Raw genomic sequence first — 22,666 nt, 5'->3', positions numbered from 1 at the left:
CTGAAAATACTGGCTGAGTAGGTGACAGAACAAACACTTACTCAACACCAGCAAAACCAAGGAGCTGACTATTGACTTCAAAAGGAGGAAAACAGAGGTCCATAAGCCAGTCCTCATCAGGGCATTACAGGTGGAGGGAGTCAATAAATTCCTCAGTATTATCATTCCTGCACATAAGTGCCCTTATGAAGAAAGCACGGCAGTGCCTCAACTTTATTAGAAGTTTGTGAAGACATCTAAAACACTGACAAACTTCTGTAGATGTGTGGTGGAGAGTATATGAAGAAAGAAAATGAATCTCAGGGTTGTATGTGGTGAGATGTATGTACCTTCATAATAAATTTACTTCAAACTTTGAATTTTTGAACTTTGAAACCCTTGTAACTCTCTGTGAACAAAAAGACCACTCACCAAGGAAATGCTTCTTGTCTTCTAGAGTTAGGTCATGGAACATCTGCCAGAAATTGACAATGGCTTCATCTGTCTTTGTGTATCCTTTACCATATCTCGTATTCTGTCAGAGGGTGCAGAAAAAGACATGAGGACACACACAACTTGGGAACTCTCTCTTGCCGTTTGATGTGTGCTGTCTGCTGGGATTTTATCAAGATATTGATTAACTCAACATATTTGTGGATTTACTGTGTGCATCCAAATTGTTTCTAACACCAGAAATGTGTAGGTACACATAACGATGTCTCATGGATTCCACGCATGCTTTGACCTTGTGATCAAGATTAGCCTTCCGTGAAACAACACAAATGTGCAAAAATTTGGCTTCCATAGAGATGACGAGGCTGTTTGTTGAGACGATGGCCCAACCGATCCTTCGCCACAGGTGCCAAAGTTTGTGTCTTACTGCCAGCACCTACTGATCCTCATTTTGAGACCACCCCCAACAACCCCCATCACAAGTCCGACTGCTACGTCACCCCCACCTCATCCCCAAGCTCACTGCACATTAGTACCCAAACATTGATCAACCCCCACATTAAGAGCCCCACAATGACCCATCCACACAGATACTTTATTGATCCCAAAGAAAATTACAGTGCCACAGCAGCACTACAAGTGCAGAGATACATAAATATTAGAAGAGAGAAAAGAAAGAATAAAAATAAGTTACCTTTAACAGTCTGACAGGAGGGGAGTCATCACTCCCCCAGCTATAGGTTGACTCATTATAGACCCTAACGGCCAAGAGCAAGAATGACCACATATAGCGCTCTTTGGAGCAGCGTAGTTGTCTTAGTCTATTACTGAACGTGCTCCTCTGTTCAGCCGAGGTGGCATGCACAGGGTAAGAAACATTATCCAGAATTGCCAGGATATTCCGAAAGGTCCTTTGTTCTACCACAGCCTTCAGTGTGTCCAGTTTGACTCCCACAACACAGCCAGTCTTTCTAATCAGTTTATTGAACCTGTTGGCATCACCTGTCTTGATGACATTGCCCCAGCACACCACCGCATAGATGACTGTACTGGCAACAACAGACTGGTAGGACATGTGAAGGAGAGATCTACATACTCCAAAGGACCTCAGTCTCCACAGGAAGTAGAGATGACTTTGGCCTTTCTTGAACAAAAGCCTCTGTGTTGGTGCTCCACTCAAGTGTGTCATCCAGGAGCACTCTGCTTTCAGGACCTCACCACATCTTCACCATCACTAGTAACAGGGAGCAGTGCAGGCTTGGTCTTCCTAAAGTCCATCAGCATCTCCTTTGTCTTACTGATGTTGTGCTGCAGATGATTCAGCTTGCACCGTTTGACAAAGTCCTCCACCAGGGCCCTGTATTCATCCTTCCATCCTCCCATTATACACCCAACTATTGCTGAGTCATCAGAGAATTTCTGCAGATGACATGGCTCAGTGTTGTATCTGAAGTCCAAGGTATTCAGGGTAAACAGGAAGGGAGACAATACAATCCCCTGGGGGGCCCAGTGCTGCATATAGCCTGATCCCCACATCACCCCTGATACATCAACCCCACCTCTATACCACTCCAATACTGACTACAACCTACCCTCACATCAACCTCCACTCCCACCTCACACCAACCCCTGCCCTACTGCCTTCACCATGACTCAAGCACCCTCTCCTCACATTGCACAGTGAGCTACCTCACACACCATTGTCCTGGCCCCAACCGCAAAAGCCATTATAACTCTGATCTTTAGGTCTGATGCCCTATCCTTAACAATGTCTAACTTTCTCTGCCCCTCCCCTCAATCGATCCTGTACGGACCAACTTCCAGGCCAATTGGTTCAAGGTTGCTTCAAAACTGTCACTGCTGCATCACAACATACGCCTCAGCACCACTTCTCTGCAGCATTCCTTTAACTTTCTTAATACCTATAACTGCGCCCTACAACCCTGCTGGGTAGAGAGAGTTCCAAACATTCACCCTCTGAGCAAAGAAACATGCCGTTATCTCTGTCCAAAAGCGATGACCTTTCGTTCTGAGACTGTGACCCCTGGTTTTAGGGCTAGGCCTTTACGCCAGGGAAAACCTCAGCTCCATATTCCTTACATTAAATCTTTTTTTCTGTCATTCAGTGAGGTTTCCTCTCATTCTTCTAAACTCTATAGGGTAAATGGTCTGTTTCATTAATGCCTCCTCTTATCACAAAGCTACCTTCCCAAAAATCAATCTGGTGAACCTACTCTGTGCTCCCTCTGTCATTGTAATATAAATCCCTTAGGTTGGAATCAGATCTCATAGACCCATAGACATAGAGAGAGATAAAGTGTAGAATCAGGACCTTCAGCCTACCAAGTCTGTACTGACCATTAACCATCCATTTACAATAATTCAACGTTAATCCTATTTTTTCAGTCTTCCCACATCTTTGGCAGCCCCCCAACATTCCATCACTCACCCACTATTTATAATGGCCAAGTAACCTACCAACTTGCACCTGTTTGGGATAGGTAAGAAAACTAAGGTGGTGGGGCAAAGCCTCAGAGTCACAGGAAGCATCTGAGGTCAGGATTGCACCCGAGTCTCTGGTGGTGTGAGGCACCAGCTCTACTCATTGTACTGCTGTATCACCCTGTTGGCAATGGTCCAGGCGTGGTCTCACAGAACCTTACGCATATCTCCACTCTTGTATTTAAAATTCCTCTCCACTGTGCTACCAGATTGGCTGAGTGTTTCTTGCAATTCTCTTTTTGTTTCGGATTCCTAGCATCTGCAGACTTTTTAAAATGTTTTGCCTCTGAACAGTGATATTTTCAAACTCTCCCTATTTTAAAACTACTCTGACTTGAAGGTTCCAGTTCCAGAAAATCAACATCTCAAAGAATCTATTCTGGTTTCAACACATTCATGCAATCATGAGGGAGGCATTATTTTTCACACTCTATCTGTCATTATCTTGCCCATTTACTCTCTCTGCATTCACTTTGCAGTTCACACTGCCACCTAGCTTTGTCTCATTGTCAACTCGAGTAAATGAAACTTAATCAAATCACTGAGGTAACTGTGTATAACTGAAACTCCAGCACAGATCCCTTCAGCACTAGTCATCACAAACTCCCAACTCAAAAGGAACCCTTTTGCTCCTACTACAGCAACACACGAAGAAGCTGGAGGAACTCAGCAGGTTAAGGAGCATCTATAGATCTGTACAAAACGCTGGAAGAACTTAGCAGGTCAGGCAGCATCTATGGAAAGGAAAAACAGTCAAAGTTTCAGCTGAGGCCCTTCGTCAGGACTGGACCTGATGACGAGTCTCAGCCTGAAACATCAGCTGTTTACTCCTTTCCATAAATTCCACCTGACCTGCTGAGTTCATCCAGCATCTCGTAAGGATCTAAGTATGAGGGTTGTATGTGCTGCTTTGGATTTCCAGCATCTGCAGAAACTCTTTTGTTTATCTATAGATCCTTTGTGTTTTGCTCCAGATCTCCACTATCTCCAGTCTCCTGTGTCTCCCTTTTACTCCTACCCTCTGATTTCTTTCTGTTGACCAATCCTCAATCCATGCTTGCACATTAACCCTAATACTGTCTCCATGGCATAACTTCACTTGTAGCATAGAATTTAGTGTCTTCTGGTCTAAAAAATCTAAAACTTACATAAAAGTGTAGTGGAAGCATAATGACTGCTTGCACCACTGCCCAGTATGGAAACACCAATGCCCTTGAATGGAAAATCCTACAAAAAGTAGAGGATTTGGCCCAGCACATCATGGGTAAAGCCCTCCCACCCCCACATCCAAGTGAAACCCTGTCACAGGAAAGCAGCATCCATCATTAGAGATCCCCATCACCCAGGTAACACTCTCTTCTTGCTGCTGTCATCAGGTAGAAGGTACAGGCCCGAGGACTCACTCCACCAGGTTCAAGAACAGTTACTATCCCTCAAACATCTGGCTCTTGTATAAAAGGGAACTACACTCACTTGCCTCATCATTGAAATGTTTCCCATAACTAATGATCTCACTTTAAGGACTCACTATCTCACGTTCTCGCTATTTATTGTTAGTTATTCATATTTATAGTTGTACAATCTGTTGTCTTCTGCACTTCGGTTGATCTTTCATTGATCCTGTTATAGTTACTATTCTATAAATTTCTTGAGTATGCCCACAAGAAAATCTTAGGGTTGTATATGGTGACAGAATATGTACTTTGATAATAAAATTTACTTTGAACTTTAAACCCCTCACATCAACTACCTCGCTCATATCTATTCTACAGGTTAAAGTCTCAAAATATGATTTGTCAAATAGTTAATTTTGACCTTGAGCCACGTTAGCACTTTATAAGTAATAAAGCCAGACATTTCCCTATGATTAATTGGTCCCTTGTTTTCTCTTTTCTTTCTCTCCTCTTAAACACTGGAGTTGCATTGGCTACCTTCTAACCTCCTTTTCAATGCATTGTCACTGTCGCCATAGACATCACTGTAGAAACCCCATGGTGCTGCCCATCAGTTTCTGGGGTTTTATCACTTGTTTGCCTCATCAGTTACTCTAGTACGACTTCTTTACTTGCTGATTTTCTTGAGCTCCTCATTCACTCTAGACTTTTAATACTTAGATTCTTCCAGGAGGTTTATTTTATTTTATTTTGTGAGAAGGCAACCACAAAATGCATCCATTCTGATACAGAGTCTGGTCAAGTCACTTTTATTGTTATTTCAACCATAACTGCTGGTACAATACACAGTAAAAACAACGTTCCTCCAGGACCATGGTGCTACATGAAACAACACAAAACTACATTAGACTTCAGACTTACACTAGACTACATAAAATACACAAAACAGTGCAAGACAGTGCAATAATTAATAAACAAGACAATAGGTGATAGGCAATAGACAACTCCTTTCTCCCCAGAGTTTTTCCAGCAGATTTTATGTTGCTCCCCTTCTCCAACACTTGCACTCTCTTGCGTCAACAAAATAATTGTTCTCATTCACTGCCACTGCCTTATTCTCTAATATAATTTCTCCAAAGTCATTCTTTTAAAGTGGTAAGTTGATTCACTATTGCCACACATACTAAGGTACAGTGAATAATCTGCCTTGCACACTTTTCATATAGATTGTTTCATTACATCAATGCACTGAGGTAGTAGAAGGGAACACAGTAACAGAATGCAGAATAAAGAAATTAGAGAGAACCATAGAACATTACAGCACAGGAACAGGCCTTTTGGCCCTTCTTGGCTGTGCCGAACCATTTTTCTGCCTGGTCCCACTTGACCTGCACCTGGACCATATCCCTCCATACACCTCTCAGAAATAGAGCAGTGCAGGTCAACAAAACATCCAAGGCCGTAACAAGTCAGTTTTTGAGGTCAAGAGCCTGTCCTGTCATACAAAGGGAACTGCTCAATAGTACGGTAATAGCAAGATAGTGGCTGTCCTTGAGCCTGGAGGTATATGCTTTCAGGATTTGGTATCTTCTGCCCGGTGGGAGGAAGGAGAAGAGGGAATGTGTGGTGTGGGTGATTAAGGGACCAAAATCATGTTTGTTCATTCTTTTTCTTTTCATATATTTATTATGATCTATTTTTTGTTTCCCCAGTTTTTTAAATTCTATTTGAGTGTGGAATGTGTTGACAGTGGAGGCAGATATGCGTTAAATTTTTCGAGAACATACCGGATGTACCCAAACCAAAAGCCATGGATGAACCAGGAGATTCATGGTTTTCTGAGGGCTAGATATGGAGCATTCAACACTGATGATTCAAAACTATACAAGAAGCCCAAGTAAAACCTACAGAAGGCTATTTTAAGGGCAAAACAAAACAATTCCAATTGAGGTCAGAAACAAAATCAGGTGCATGTCACCTCTGACAGAGGGTGCAGGCCATTACTTCCCTCAAGGCAAAACCTAACATTATGATTGGCTGTGATGCTTCACTCCCAGATGAGTTCAACGTCTTTCATGTATACCTTGGACGAGAGAATAAAACTACACCTGTGTGAATCCCTGCCGCATCTGGGGACACTGTGCTCTCTGTCAATATCATAACATCTTTCAAGAGGGTGAACCATCAAAAGGCATCAGGTCCTGACGGTGTATCTGGAAGGGCTCTGAAAATCTGTGCCAACCAACTGGCGGGAGTGTTCAATCTCTCATTGCTGCAGGTGGTGGTTCCACCTGCTTCAAAAGGGTGACAATCATACCAGTGCCCAAGAAGAGCAGGGTGAGCTGCCTCAATGACTATTGCCCAGTGACATTCACACATACTGTGATGAAGTGCTCTGAGAGGTTGGTCATTGCTACAATTAACTCCTGCCTATGCAAGGACCTGGACCCGCTGCAATTTACCTACTGCTACTCTAGGCATACAGCAAGTGCAACCTCATTGGCTCTCCTCTCGGCCTTGGATCCCCTGGACAACAGTAATACCTAGGCATACACGAGGAGATCTGCAGGTGCTGGAAATTCAAACAACACAAACAAAATGCCGGTGGAATGCAGCAGGCCAGGCATCATCTATAGGGAGAAGCACTGTCGACGTTTCAGGCCGAGACCCTTCGTCAGGACTAACTGAAAGGAAAGATAGTAAGAGATTTGAAAGTAGGAGGAGGAGGGGAAATGCGAAATGATAGGAGAAGACTGGAGGGGGTGGGGTGAAGCTGAGAGCCAGAAAGGTGATAGGCAAAAGGGATACAGAGCTGGAGAAGGGAAACGATCATGGAACAGAAGGCCTAGGGAGAAAGAAAGGGGGAGGGGAGCACCAGAGGGAGATGGAAAACAGGCAGAGTGATGGGCAGAGAGAAAAAAAAGGGGGAGGGAAAAAAACTAAATATATCAGGGATGGGGTAAGAAGGGGAGGAGGGGCATTAACGGAAGTTAGAGAAGTCAATGTTCATGCCATCAGGTTGGAGGCAACCCAGACAGAATATAAGGTGTTGTTCCTCCAACCTGAGTGTGGCTTCATCTTGACAGTAGAGGAGGCCATGGATGGACATATCAGAATGCGAGTGAGACGTGGAATTAAAATGGGTGGCCACCGGGAGATCCTGCTTTTTCTGGCGGACCGACTGTAGTTGTTCAGCGACACGGTCTCCCAGACTGCGTCGGGTCTCACCAATATATAAAAGGCCACACCGGGAGCACCAGACGCAGTATACCACACCAGCCGACTCATAGGTGAAGTGTCGCCTCACCTGGAAGGACTGTCTGGGGCCCTGAATGGTGGTGAGGGAGGAAGTGTAAGGGCAGGTGGAGCACTTGTTCCGTTTACAAGGATAAGTGCCAGGAGGGAGGTCGGTGGGAAGGGATGGGGGGGATGAATGGACAAGGGAGTCACGTAGGGAGCGATCCCTGCGGAAAGCAGAAGGGGGGGAGAGGGAAAGATGTGCTTGGTAGTGGGATCCCTTTGGAGGCAGCGGAAGTTATGGGGAATTATACGTTGGATCTGGAGGCTGGTGGGGTGGTAGGTGAGGACAAGGGGAACCCTATCCCGAGTGGGGTGGTGGGTGGATGGGGTGAGGGCTGATGTGCGGGAAATGGGAGAGATGTGTTTGAGAGCAGAGTTGATGGTGGAAGAAGGGAAGCCCCTTTGTTTAAAAAAGGAAGACATCTCCTTCATCCTGGAATGAAAAGCCTCATCCTGAGATGGCGGAAACGGAGGAATTGTGAGAAGGGGATAGCATCTTTGCAAGAGACAGGGTAGGAAGAGGAATAGTCCAGGTAGCTGTGAGAGTCTGTAGGCTTATAGTAGATATCAGTAGATAGGCTGTCTCCAGAGATGGAGACAGAAAGATCAAGAAAGGGGTGAGAGGAGTCAGAAATAGACCAGGTAAATTTGAGGGCAGAGTGAAAGTTGGAGGCAAAGTTAATGTAGTCAATGAGCTCAGCATGTGTGCAGGAGGCAGCACCAATGCAGTCATTGATGTAGCGAAGGAAAATAGGGGGATGGATACCGGTATAGCCTTGGAACATGGACTGTTCCACAAAGCCAACAAAAAGGCAGGCATAACTGGGACCCATGTGGATGCCTATGGCTACACCTTTGGTTTGGAGGAAGTGGGAAGAGCCAAAGGAGAAATTATTGAGAGTAAGAACTAATTCCGCTAGACGGAGGAGAGTGGTGGTAGAGGGGAATTGGTTAGGTCTGGAATCCAAGAAGAAGCAGAGGGCTTTGAGACCTTCCTGGTGGGGGATGGAGGTACATAGGGACTGGGCGTTCATAGTGAAAATAAGGTGGTGGGGGCCAGGGAACTTAAAGTCATTGAAAAAATTCAAAACATGAGAAGTGTCACGAACATGGTTGGGAAGGGATTGAACAAGGGGGGATAAGACAGTGTCAAGGTATGCAGAAATGAATTCAGTGGGGCAGGAGCAAGCTGAGACAGTAGGTCTACCTGGACAGGCAGGTTTGTGGATCTTGGGTAGGAGGTAGAAACGGGAAGTGCGGGGTGTGGGAACTATGAGGTTGGTGATCGTGGATGGGAGATCCCCAGAGCTGATAAGGTTGGTGATGGTATAGGAGACAGTGGCCAGGTGCTCCTTAGTGGGGTCATGATCAAGGGGTAAATAAGAGGAGGTATCAGAGAGTTGTCGCTGTGCCTCGGCCAAGTAGAGGTCAGTGCGCCAGACAACAACAGCTCCCCCCTTATCAGCAGGTTTTTAGTGAGGTTGGGATTGGTGCGGAGTGAGCGGAGAGCAGAACGTTCAGAAGGATGAGGTTGGAATTGGAACAGGGTGTGGTGAAGTCAAGACGGTTGATGTCCCGTCGGCAATTAGCAAAAAAGAGATCCAGAGCAGGCAGAAGACCAGAGCGGGGTGTCCATGAAGAGGAGGAGGGGTGAAGATGGGAGAAGGAGTCATCGGAGGGGATAGGAGAGTCCTTGCCAAAGAAGCAAGCTCGGAGACGGAGCTGGCGGAAGAAGAGTTCAGCATCATGGCGTACGCAGAACTCACTGAGGTGTTGGCGAAGGGGGACAAAGGTGAGGCCCTTAATGAGGACAGAGCACTCTGCCTCAGAGAGTTGAAGGTCAGAGGGAATGGTAAAGACCCGGCACGGATGAGAGATGGGATCAGAGGGGGGAGGGAGGCTGGTGGTGTCAGTGGAGAGGGGAGGGTTGGGGTGAGAGGAAGATGAAGCCTCTGAGGGCCCAGGAGCTGACGATGTGGAACCAGCCTTGAACTCCAGGCCGGATCTTCACATGCTGCGATTGTGACTCCCATCTCCCCTTCCCCCACCACCACCCTGCAATCCCCTCTCCCTCAGATCCCATCGTCAGCTTCAAGATCACTGACGAGTGCAGAACTCAACTATGCACAGATTGACCAAAAACGTCCTTAGTCTAGTATGGGGAGTAAATAAGTTTCACCACTATTTCTACGGACAAAAGTTTACTCTAGCAACAGACTTGCAAGCAGACCACCAGCCCCTTGTGTCTGTTTTCAATCCCTGGAAGAGGATTCTCAAGTCTGCTACTTGGTTGTAACATTGGGCACTTTTCCTAGGAGCCAACTCTAATGACGAAGAGTTCAAGGGTACCAAGCAACACTTCAATGCTTGTCTTCCACTGCAGGCAACTGAAGAAGAAAAGTCTTCATTCTGTGACCCAGCAGAAGAGTTCCACACCACATTGGTGGACCAGCTGCTGATAGCAAATTCTGACATACAAAAAGAAACAAGGAATGACCCATCATTGTCAAGAGTCGATGACATCACCATGCAAGGATGGCCAGCTCATGGTAATCCTAATGTTCCTTGAGTTCTTAGTGAGACGAGACCCACTGTCTGTACATCAAAGAACCCTGATGTGTGGATCTCGTGTTGTGGTTTCCTCTAAACCGTGCACCAGCAAGCTAGAGAATCTGCATGAAGGCTAGTCTTGCCTGGAGTTACGTGTGGTGGCCGGGAACAGATAAACAGATCCAAGACTTGACCAAAAGCTGTTCAAAATGCCACAAAGTTCAAAATGCACCCCCACAGGCACCTTTACACCCATGGGAGTGGCCGTCTTCACTATGGCAAAGGGTGCATATTGACTCTGCTGGGCCACTCCATGTTTCTGATTGCTGTGGATGCTCATTCGAAGTGGCCTGAGGTCATACCGATGAAGCCAACCACGTCAGAAAAGTGTTTCCGCTCTATCTTCTCCATAAATGGTTTGTCTGTACAAATTCTGAGTGACAACAGACCACAGAAAAGTACAAACTATTCGTGAAATGGCATCAAACATTTCAAGTCAGCTCCTCACTGTCCAGCAATGAATGGGTTAACTGGAAGGCTTGTCCAAACCTTCAAGAAGTCCATTAAAGCGATGGACAAGGAGGACATTTCTCTTCAGCATAAGGTGGACAACTTCCTTTTTGTGTATCAGAACTCTTTTCAGACGACGACAAATCAAACACCTGCAATGCTCTCCATGAACAAGAATCTGAGATCTCCATAGACCTCCTGAAACCAGATCTATGGAGAGAAGTGCAGAATAAAGAGTTCAGCCTGTTGCCAAGGAGATCAGCGAGGATCTTCAAGGTTAGACAGGAAGTCTTAGCGTGCGATTACTGAGAAGACAAGAGAACATCTGGTAGGACATCTACACTGATGTACACAATCTATGTTGGAGAGCAGGCATGGAGACATCATGTGGACCAGATACTGGATGCTCAGCCGAAGACACGCCTGGGCTGTCTGTGTCTACAACAAGATGGATATATTGCATCCACTTGTCTTACCTCTCAGTGATAATCATGTCATGAACAGCAATGTGACACCTGCAACAGAGGAAGTTCTTTGACAAGACACCTGCCACAGGTCCAGAGGCACTATCCTGAAAGAAACATCACACTACCCAAACGACTGGATCTTCAGTATAGAGAAGTTAGTTATGGACTGTTATTAAAAAAAAGAAAAAAAATCAAGCAAACACTGTTTTGTGAAAGCATTACACACAAAATGCTGGTGGAACTCAGCAGGCCAGGCAGCATCTATAGGGAGAAGCACCGTCGACGTTTCGGGCTGAGACCCTTTGTCTGGACTAACTGAAAGATAGTAAGAGATTTGAAAGTAGGAGGGGGAAGGGAAAATGCGAAATGATAGGAGAAGACCAGAAGGGGTGGGGTGAAGCTGAGAGCCAGAAAGGTGATTGGCAAAAGGGATACTGTTAAAAGTAACTTGAATGTTTTGTTACGTATACAATTTTATGCTGCATAAATCTAAAGGAGGAGGAAGCGTAATGTATGGATCTATTTCTTTTAGTGCAATGATTCCCCTTAGCACTAATTAGTGACTGATAAGTTACCCATTCACTTTGGTATGTTGCTTTCTCTGCAAAGTGAATATACAAGTTAACTTTACCTCCGAGTGCATGCCATTATTTACTTGACATGTAGTTGTACAGACATAACACTCAGCAGTTCAGGCAGCATCTATGAAGAGGAATAAATGATTGATGTTTAGGGCCAAGAACTTTCATTAGGATCTTCATCAAGGTTAGGTTGGCATGGATTAGAAGGCCCATTTCTGTGCTGCAGTACTTTACGACCCTATGACTATTAAGCAGTCCCCTTAGACAATAAGATGACCTCCTGACCTCACAATCTACTTCACATTGACCTTGTACCCTCCTGTCTGCCTGCCCTGCCCTCTCATTGTAACCATAACACCTTAACCTTGTTTCCTTTTATTGTGTTCCCTTGTTCCTCAGTATATGTGACAATAATAAACCAATTTACCAGTGTACTTATCCAAAGAGAGCAGACCTTTACAATGGACAACTACACTGAACTCATGACTCACCTCCTCCAGCTGGATCCAGTCGTACTCTGAGGTCCCATGGAGAAGAACCATCAGTTCACTTGGCAGGAACAAATCTACAACCGGCATTGGAATAACACTGTGGAATCCCTTGGAAAAGGCTTGAAAATGCTTCTCCACTGACGTGTTGAACACATAATCCACATATTTGTTAACAAATAACTTCCTGAGGAGAAAAATGTAGGTGTGAGATCAATTAAGATAGAAGGTTCGATGGTTGCGGGTAGGGACTACAGAATTATGAGCATAAATATAAGATGGTGTCTAATATATCTGATATTGCTCAGTCTATATTTCACTCTTCACTCTCAAAACTTGCTTTGATATCATTATGCTTATTGTGGCGTAAGCGTAATGTATAATTTATGTTAGTCTAAGTTTAAATTCATTTCTGTTTATCATATGCTTTGGAACGAAGGTGAATGATGGATAACCATTAGGATGGTGGTGAGTATTCGTAGCTCGGGTTGAGGCATTTGCGGTGTTTGCCGAGCTTGGCAGATGGTTCATCACCAAGCGAGGTGACTTTGTGATGAACACAGCAACACCAAACACCATACAGGTATGTTCAAAATCGTGAGAGGCATAGACAAGGTGGATATTAACAGCCTTTGCCCCCCAGCGTAGGGGGATTCCAGTACACTGGGTGTGAGGGGAATGAGTTAGAAGACCTGAGGGACATGCTTCTCAATCAGAGGAGGGGTTGAAGCAGGTATAATACAATCATTTAAGAAGCACTTGGATAGATACATTGAAGGACGGGGCTCACAGGGATATGGGCTGAATGCAGAAAGTTGAGACTAGCTGAAAGGGCACCATGGTCAGCAAGGACTCGTTGGGCTGAAGGGCCTGTATCCATTCTGTATTGTTCTATGACTTTATGTATATAATGTATTGTGCTGCCAAAAAGCTAATTTTATATCCTGGGTATGCACCTCCATGACAACAAAGGTGAACTTGAACTAAAAAATCTGAAAGTGAATTCAGGGTAAACCTTCTCCCCACCCCCCTCCCCGCCACTCCATAGTGATAACTCCCATTGCCTTTTCTAAAGAGGTTTCCAGCACAGTCTTTAGGGTGGATGTGGAGAGGATGTTTCCTCTAGTGGGGGTATCCAGAAGTAGAGGGCATAGCTTCAAAGTTGAGGGGTAATCTTTTAGAACAGAGGTATAGAGTAATTTTTTTAGCCAGGGAGTCGTGAATTGGTGAAATGCTCTGCCACAGGCTGAGGTGGAGGCCAAGTCCGTGGGTATATTTTAGGCAGAAGTTGATTGTTTCCTGATTGGTCAGGGCATCAAAGGATAATAGCGAGAAGGCAGGTGTATGGGGTTGTGTGGGATCTGGGATCAGCCATGAAGGAATGGCGGAACAGACTTGATGGGCTGAATAGCCTTGCAATTCCCAAACCGGAATGACCGGTCCATGGTGCTCCTGTAAAAACTGGTGGTTAAAATGGGGGGTGGGAGGGGGGAAACAGATGAGAGCCTCATTCACAATCTTTTCAGGAATGGAGACCCTGCTGTGCTTTTTTGACTAAAGGGGTGGTGTTGATGGACCAGGTGAGATCGTCCATTATGTGCGCTCTTAGAAACTTGGTGCTCCTTACTTGTTTCACAGAGGATCCTATCATCACCACAGTACATCACAGTGCCCAAAATCACAGTGATGTTCTTCAGTTAGCTACACTCAGGATGGAATACAGTTACTAAATCACAGAAAAATGTTTTCAAAAAAAGAAAAACACAGAAGTTTATAAATATCATTCTGATTTTACTTACAAATTTTGAAAAAGAACAATTTTAGGCCCCTCACCTCCAGCCCACCATTCAATATGAAGATGGCTGATCTTGCTGACCACAATTCCTGTTCTGTGCCTGATTTCCACAACCCTCAACCTTTCAACTGTTTGTCTTTAGTTTAAATATATCTGATGATCTGACCTCCACCATCTTGGAAGCAGAACGATCTCCTACTCCCTGGGAGAAGAAATTTCTCCAGATCTGGTTTCTGGAAGCTCCTGGATAATAAGACAGCAAGTCCCTACAAAGGGTTGAGAGGGCTGTTGAGATGATCATCTGGGTTTCTCTTCCATCCAGCAGGGATATTTATCAGGAGTGCTGGCATTCTCAGGGCTCTTAGCATTGTCAGCGATCCCTCCCCCATCCATCCAACAATCTCTCTGACCCTCTACCATTAGGCAGGTACTGTAGCATTAGGACAAGAACTGCCAGGATGGGGAACAGCTAAGCCATAAGACTACTCCCTGCCACCACCCAGGTCTCATCATGTATGAAGTGCCAGTAATGTTGTACTGTTTACTTTTTAATGTATCATATATGCACCTTATTATTTCTTAATTTATTTGTGCTAATATAACTTTATGTGTCATGTGGGTGAGTTATATGTACAGTACTGTTTTGTGCACCTTGGTTCGGAGGACCATTGTCTCATTTGGCTGTATACATGTGTACAGTTGAATGACAATAAACTCGAACTTGAATATATTTATGTGAACTGAAGAGTCGTTGTTGCTAGGATACTGGAGATGGTGCCCCCTGGAGTCCAAATGGGGTGTTGGTTTAGTGTGTCATCTGAAAGAGAAACCAGCCCAGTAAACAGCTGTCTCCGTCCTGCTCTGTAAAATCAGCCAATGTTTTGTGCTGATGTGTCCTGCGGTGCTATACAAATGCAATTCTTTGTTATTTATAATGAAGGGAGGAATTACCTGTTTTGGCTCCGTACCATAATGTTTCTACCATTGGGAATAAGTTCACGTTCGATTATTGATCCATCAGCCATCTCTGTTCCTAACTAAAGGACAAATTCATAAGAAGAAACAGAAGCTGCTAACAAATTTTTTTTTGTGTGTTTTGAAAATAATAGCAAGCAATTTAATTAATCAAACACTTAATAAATGTGTATTTTGTGCTGTTGAAAGTATCCTGACTGATGGCATCACTGTTTGGTTCACAATTTCAATATTCAGGGAGGTAAAAAGCTGCAGAGAGTGATGGACTCAATCTGACACAACATCCCTCCTCACAATTGATACTATCCACAGGAGATGCTGCCTCAAGAAGGCAATATTCAAGATTAAAGTTCAATGTTTAGAGCTCAAAGTAAATTTATTGTCAAAGTATGCATATGTTACCTTGACATTCATTTTCTTGCAGACATTCACAGTAGAATAAAGAAAAATAATGGAGCAATGAAAAACTACACACAAGTATCTGACAACCAATGTGCAAAAGAAGATAAACAATGCAAATAAAATAAATAATATACAAACAAATAAATAAAATAATATTAAGAACGTGAGTTGTAGAGTCCTTGAAAGTAAGTCCAGAGTTGGTGGAATCAGTGCAGAGTTCAGGTGAGTGAATTTTTCACTCTGGTTCATCAAAGATCCCCACCATCTAGCAATGCCATCTTCTCACAGTTACCACCAGCAAGAAAGTACAGAAACTGAAGTCCCAACTTCTCTTCAACCGTTTGGTTCTTGAGCCAACCTGCACAACGCTAATCACTAGCAAGATACTGCGTATCAACACTATGACCACTTTGCATTATAATGGACTTGTTTTCTTTTTGTATTAGATGGGATCTTTCTGATAAAAATTGCATTTATGTTTAATTTGTTTGCTTGCGAATGCTGCTTATATGATGCCATGTGCCTGTGATGCTCTAGCAAGTAAGCTTTTCATTGCACGTGTGCATACGCACACTTGTGCACATGACAATAAAATCGACTGACTTTGAATCCATATTTTCGCAGAGACATTAATTCAATGTGATCCTGGTTTGGTTAACATGGATGACATTGATATTTACACCTTTCTGTAGATCACAACCAGCAATGTAATCATTAACTGCCATCTGACACCATCAACCATATTCCCTTTAGTTCAAACACTCTCAGAGAGAGTGCTGCTCTTCAACTTATGAAACAGCACATGCCTGCCTGCAGCAAATCCTGGACAACATTGAGGCAGAGGCTGGTAACTGTTAAGTTACATATGCACCATACAAAGGCCAAGCAATAACCATTTCCACTGGGAGGACCTAATCAGATGTCTTTGATGTTCAAAAGTATTACCAACTCTGAGTGCCCCAACAGCAGGTCAATGTTGACCAGAAACTCTGTTGGACCAGCCACATAAATAGTGAGGCCATAAGAGCAACTCAGATGCTGGCTCTCCTGCAGTGACTCACCTCCAGATATCTCCACAATCTACAGGGATTGTGTGCTGCAGAGACACAATGGGATACATAGAACACCGAATAGTCCTCCATACTACAGACCTTTTGGCCATGATGTTATGCTGACTTATTAACCTACTCTGAGATCAATCTAGCCTTCCCTGCCACATAGCCCACAGATTTTCTTTCATCCATGTGCCTATCAAACAGTCTCTTAAATGTCCCTAATGTATCTGCCTCTACTCCTACCCCTGGCAGTGCGTTCCACACACCTACCACTGTGTGTAAAGAAAAAACTTACCTCTGACTCCACTTATACTCTCAACTAATCATATTAAAACTATGCCCCCTCATATTAGCCAATTTCTGCCCTGGGGAAAAGTCTCTGGCTGTCCACTTGCCAACAATTCCCAATGAGTATGATATCAAGGTAGAGCAATGTGCTCAACTGGCTTCCCCTCCACCATCCTCAACGTTCAGCCCCAGCACACTGCGCACAGTGGCTGCTGTGTGCACCATCTATAAAATACACTGCGGTTGCAGCTAGTCATCCAGCACCTCTCAAACCCATCACCTTTACCCCAGGGGAATCAAAGGCAGTGTATCCAGTGAAACTGCACAGCTCTCTGACTTGGACAAACCTGGCTGTCCCTCATGGTCATCAGGTATAAATACTGAATGGAAATTGCACCCCCTTTCCCCCTGCATAACATCACCATGAGAATACCTTCACACTTCAAGAACACTGGAATATAGTGCATATTTTGGGTTTACAGGAAAGAGGTCATTAAGAAGGAAGGCGTTCAAAGAAGAGCTACAAAAACGTCAGGATTTGAGGACCTGAGTTATAGAGAAAGGAGTGGGCAGGCTAGGACTTTAATTTTTGGAGTATAGGAAAATGAGGGGTGACTTTATAGAGGTGTGTAAAATCATGAGGGGGCATAGAAACAGTGATTGCACAAGGTCTTTGTTACAGGGAAAGGGAACCAAAAATTATGGAGCATAGGTTTATTATGAGAGCCGAAAGATTTAAAAGGGACCTTTGAGGTTGGGGATAAACTCTTCAAGGTTCAAATTTCAGTTTATTGTCATATGCACAAGTACATGTGTGTACAGGTGCAATGAAAAACCTGCTTGCAGCAGCATAACAGACACATGGCGTCATTTTAGCAGCACTCAGAAGGAAAACATATATTACAAACAATTTTTACATGGAAGAACAAAAGCAATGATATCCATGTTGAAGGGAAGTAGCTGTTTTCGAACCTGGTGGCAGGGCACCCCAGGCTTCTCTACTCTGTCCAAGCATAGCCCGGATGGTGGGGATCTCTGATGATGGATGTTGCCTTTTTAAGACTGTGCCTTCAACCGATGGTGGGGAGGAACGTGTCTGTGATGTACTGGGTAGAGTCCACTACTCTCTGCGGCTTCATGTACTTTTGACTTGCTGTATCAGACTGTGGTGGACCCAGACAAAAGGATTACCGCAGAAGAGTTTGTTAGAGTGTTCGGTGACAAGCCAAACCTCCTAATCTCCCAAGAAAGTAAATATGTCTTCTTAACACAGCTGCTTGTATTATGAGAACCACAGACTCTGCCATGACAGTTGCGAACCCTCGCAGGTGGTCCTCAGAACGTGCTAGGCAACCACACTTGTGAGTATGCACGTTCCAGTCCATTAGTGTTTCATTGTGGTTAACTCCCTTCCTCTCATCCCAGTCTTGACAAAAATTGGCCAAAAGCACAGCAACATTTATGCTCCCTGCTAACCTTCACCCTTGTTCTGGGACCAAAGACTACCATTTTGATTGAGGCTGTAAAGCAGCAGTATTTATTTAGAAAAAAGTTGTTGCTTCCTAGCTACAGTGTTGGTATGAGCTTTCAGTTTGAGACCTTTAGTTAACAGGTCTGATGGCCCAGCATTTATTGCTCTTCCTTTACCCTTCACAGTTCTTATTAAAAGTCAGTGAACTTCAGTGTCTCTCCTTCTTGCCCTTGGGACATAACCACACACTTTGTGGTAGAAAAGTAGGTAGAATCTACAGAGTGAAATGGACTGTCGACATTTTGGGTAGAGATTGTTCATCCAGACTGGATGAAGAATTTCATTTCTGAATGTATTTCTCTGTGTATATGCTGCCTGTTCCAATGAGTTCCTCCAGCATTTTGTGCAATGCTCCAGATTCCAGTATCTAATTGTAAAACAGTGCATTAATACATAGAAGCATTAATATATGGAGTGTTGCAGCCTAAATTAAGTTTTTTAGAGACGTATATCAGACCCCTCTATATTACATTTTTATAACAAAGACCAATCAGTCCATTGCATGTATGCTAGCTCTCACATTAACTCCACTTCCCTGCAATTTTTTCGATAAAGCCCATCGATATCGGCAAGATTCTACTACCCATCTGCACTCAAGAGTTAAGTTAATAGTGTTATGTCCGTAGCCCCCTCCTTTGTGAGAATCGCCAGATCACTGTTGGGTTGAGTCAAACGGGGGGCCCAAGACATGAGAGGGAGACGTGCAGGATGTCACGTTTCTCCCCCCCTCCCCCATAGCGATGTAAAGCTACGGGACATGGCCATTGACTCTTGGAGACAGATTTGTGGATTGAGATGCTCTGCTACGTGAATGCCCTCGGGCAAAGTGGGCTGGTTGAGGGAGAGATTGCATCACCCCCAACCTGATTGACATCTATGACCCTGCGAGTCAGAATAAAAGAGGGGCTGTAGGAACAACCCCTCAGACGCACCAGAAGAAACGTTAAGCGACCACGTAACAGCAGACAGTCATCCGAAACCAAGCCACGTGCGTTCAATTCCGTGGCTGGAATTGGTGGCTGAAACCACTGAAAACGGCTTTTTAGCTAACAATGGGGAAACCTGCTCCCCTGACTCAACGGATTGACATTGTAAAAGACTTGGGCAAGTTTAAACCGCATCACTTTTAAACCCAACAACGCTGCAGTTTGAACGAACTGATAGTGACTTATCTTTCCATCGGACAATACAGTAACCCCAGACAACGATAGAGCTATTTCTTATTGGTTATTATGATACCCGCGCTTAGATTTAGTATTGACGACGTATATTATCTGTACGTTTGCATTAATCTTCTTTTTGTGCCCTTTATCAATAAATACTTTTAAAAATAGTACCATCAGACTTCAACTGACCTCTCTATCTTTGCTGGTAAGTGATCCAGTTACGGGAATTTTGTAACAAAGTTGGGGTTCTCGTCTCAGGATTTGACACCAAATTGGGAGGCCAGTGAATCGGGATTGCAAGTCCAAAACTTGGATCTGGTTACGCGGGTAGCCAGACGGGAAACCAGCAAAGATGATCGTGGGTGAATTTATAGAAAACCTGACTCTGGAGGCGCTGGAGGTGGCCTCCAAATCGGACTTGATAAAATTGGCGAAGGAGTTAAACCTCACGGAGTGAGGTTGTCAATGAAAAAGCGGGAGGTGCGAAAGGCAACATCTCAGTATTATATTGGGAAGAAGGTGTTTACAGATGAGGTATTGGAAAATATCCCTGAAGAGGCACCCGCTAGTGGGACGGCTCAGTTAGAGTTGGAGAAATTAAAGTTAGAACATGTGATTAAGTTAAAGCAGCTGGAGGCAGCCGAGAGAGAGAACAAGAGAGAAAGGGCCGAGAGAGAGCAAGAGAGGGAGAGGGCCGCGAGGGAGCAAGGGAGGGAGAGGGCTGAGAGAGAGAAAGAGAGGGAGAGGGCCGAGAGAGAGAGAGAGCATGAAATGAAGTTAAAACAGCTGGAAGCAGATGAAAAAGAGAAACAGAGGAAACATGACTTGGAGATGGAGAAGTTACGGCAAGAGCCAAGAGTTCCGGGGTCAGACCGAGAGGAGCGGTTCAATGTTAGTCGAGAATTGAGGCTCATACCTCTGTTAGAGGAAACGGATGTCGATAGATACTTCTTGCTTTTTGAAAAGGTGGCAGTGAATCAGAAGTGGCCCAAAGGTCAGTGGGTGGCGCTGTTACAAAGTGTGTTAAAGGGGAAGGCACAGCGGGCATATACGGCGTTGGCCATGGAGGAGGGAGAGGAGGAGAGTTATGACAAAGTAAAGGCGGCCATTCTCCGGGGTTATGAGCTAGTACCTGAGGCGCATAGACAAAAGTTTAGAAGTTTTAAGAAAGGGGATTAAAGAAAGATCCACGTGATGACGTAGGATCGAGACGCTGGAACCCAGCCCTCCTGTAAAAAAGTTAATAAATCAATGTTTAAGTGAAGAAAAGTTAATCAATACTTTTTTAAGGTTACTTATAAACTACTCCGGATTGCTTTAAGTTATGCCTCATAAACAGAGGACGAAGAAAACTACCACCGCGAAGACAGCCAAAGCTGGAACAGAATCAAGGCCTACTTTTACCGAAGAACCGCGGACTCAGGTACAACACACCACCGGTGAAATAGAACAGGAGACTGCGGCAGCATCGGCCATTTCTAAAGGAAAAGATCAAGGAGAACTGCGTAAGCGTAAAGGAACGAGCATGCGCAAAAGAGAGCAACCAGAACTACAAAACCCAGCAGCGACTGAAACCGACAGTGAAAGTGAGTCTGAGAGAGAGCCGGACTCTCTGGAAAAATCAGACGAAGATGAAGATGAAGATGAAAGTTCCTCTGAAAATACAAAAAAGACTTTGAGGCAAATAATGCATAAATTAGAAAAATTAAATGCATTAAAAGTAATTAAAAGTAACCAAAAAGTAATTAAAGAAAAAAATAATAAATATGGAGACTATGTTTGATAAAATGACAAAGAAACAGGAAAAAATGGAAAAGAAAATTACAGATTTGGCAGTCAAAATGGAAGGTATGGAAGGAAGAATGAAGAATATGGAAGATGATAATAATGGCTGGACATCAGAAAGAAAACAACACGTGGAAAAAATTGATAAGCTTGAAAATTTTAGTAGACGCAACAATATTAAAATTGTTGGACTTAAAGAAGGTACCGAAGGAGAAGACCCAATAAATTTTTTTCAAAAATGGATTCCTGAAAAATTGGAAATGGGAGAAGAAACTTCAATTGAGATTGAAAGGGTGCACAGAGCCTTAAGGCCAAGATCTCAAGACAATCAAAATCCGCGATCAATTTTGATAAGATGTTTAAGATACCAGGATAAAGAAAAGATTTTGAGGGCGGCTGCCCAAGGTGCCAAAAGAAGAAAGGGTCCATTGATGATAGCAGAGAAACCAGTTCTTTTTTATCCTGATATAAGTTATAACCTTTTGAAGAGAAAGAAAGAATTTAATCCAGCTAAAAAAGTCTTATGGGAAAAAGGTTATAAGTTTTTAATGCGTCACCCAGCAACACTGATAATTTTTTTGGCGGAGGGAAAAAGATTTTTTCCTGATTATCGAGATGCTGAGGTGTTCGCACAAAAACTTCCATTTATTCACGAATTAAATGTAGAGACTTCTAAATGTAATAGTTAAAAATGACGACAGAGATAGCGAATGGAACTGATGGACACTTAAGGATGATATAAGGGAGAAAAGTAAAATTTTAGAAATATTAATTGAGAATAGTATGTTTTTTTTATATATATACTTTTTATGTTGCGGGGGGGGGGGCTGGGGAGCTTTGAATCGGTTGCTACGGGATTCACGTGTGTAATCATGGCGATTGCCATGACCCGTACAATAGAGGGGGGTAATGTTGTGTTTTTTTTCTTTCACAACATTAGTAGGGGGGTATTTTGTTTTTTTCTTTATTTTCTATTTTTCTTCTATTCTTTTGCCTAGATGATTGGTGGGGACACACATAGCAACATGGAGACTTTTAAAAAGATTTCCCAGGATACCATGAAAGTTGAAAGATTAAGTATTATTATAGATTGGAGTAACATAATTAAAAATAATGACTAATTTATTGAATTTTTTAAGTTTTAATGTTAATGGGCTTAATGGACCAATAAAAAGAAAAAGAATTTTAACATATATTAAAAAAATGAAAATAGATATAGCTTTCTTACAAGAAACTCATTTAACGGATATAGAACATCAGAAATTAAAAAGAGACTGGGTTGGAAATGTTATTGCAGCTTCATTTAACTCAAAGGCGAGAGGAGTTGCAATTTTGGTTAATAAAAATTTACCAATTAAAATACAAAATGTATTAATTGATTCGGCAGGAAGATATTTAATTATACATTGTCAAATTTTTTCAGAACTATGGACTCTTATGAATAT

At 43.5% G+C, this 22,666-nt stretch overlaps 1 protein-coding gene and 1 long non-coding RNA gene across 6 annotated transcripts in view; one reads left to right on the top strand and one right to left on the bottom strand.

Annotated features, from left to right (window-relative positions):
- Positions 1 to 22,666, bottom strand: part of dapp1 (dual adaptor of phosphotyrosine and 3-phosphoinositides) — a 237,343-nt gene that overhangs the window by 112,545 nt on the left and 102,132 nt on the right. For 2 of the 5 annotated variants that reach the window (XR_009511357.1, XM_059965461.1), the window contains exons 20-22: positions 14,971 to 15,052; positions 12,228 to 12,411; positions 412 to 514 (exon numbers count right to left, since the gene is read on the bottom strand). Coding sequence is in view for 4 of the 5 variants with exons in the window: in XM_059965461.1 (XP_059821444.1) it covers positions 412 to 514; positions 12,228 to 12,411; positions 14,971 to 15,052 (369 nt within the window). In the remaining variant the exon portion in view is untranslated. Of the gene's footprint in view, positions 1 to 411; positions 515 to 12,227; positions 12,412 to 14,970; positions 15,057 to 19,625; positions 19,890 to 20,352; positions 20,500 to 22,666 lie in introns of those variants that run through there. The other 3 variants (XM_059965462.1, XM_059965463.1, XM_059965466.1) reach the window with 3 other exon arrangements.
- On the top strand, positions 64 to 7,229 carry LOC132391823 (uncharacterized). Its single transcript, XR_009511358.1, has 3 exons — positions 64 to 321; positions 437 to 838; positions 6,041 to 7,229. It is a non-coding gene; the product is annotated as an uncharacterized LOC132391823 (long non-coding RNA).

The sequence above is a fragment of the Hypanus sabinus genome, chromosome 3, assembly GCF_030144855.1.
Source record: "Hypanus sabinus isolate sHypSab1 chromosome 3, sHypSab1.hap1, whole genome shotgun sequence".
Classification (NCBI taxonomy): Eukaryota; Metazoa; Chordata; class Chondrichthyes; order Myliobatiformes; family Dasyatidae; genus Hypanus; species Hypanus sabinus.
The sequence above is the reverse complement of the archived record's forward strand: the minus strand, read 5'-3'. Positions and strand labels throughout refer to the sequence as shown.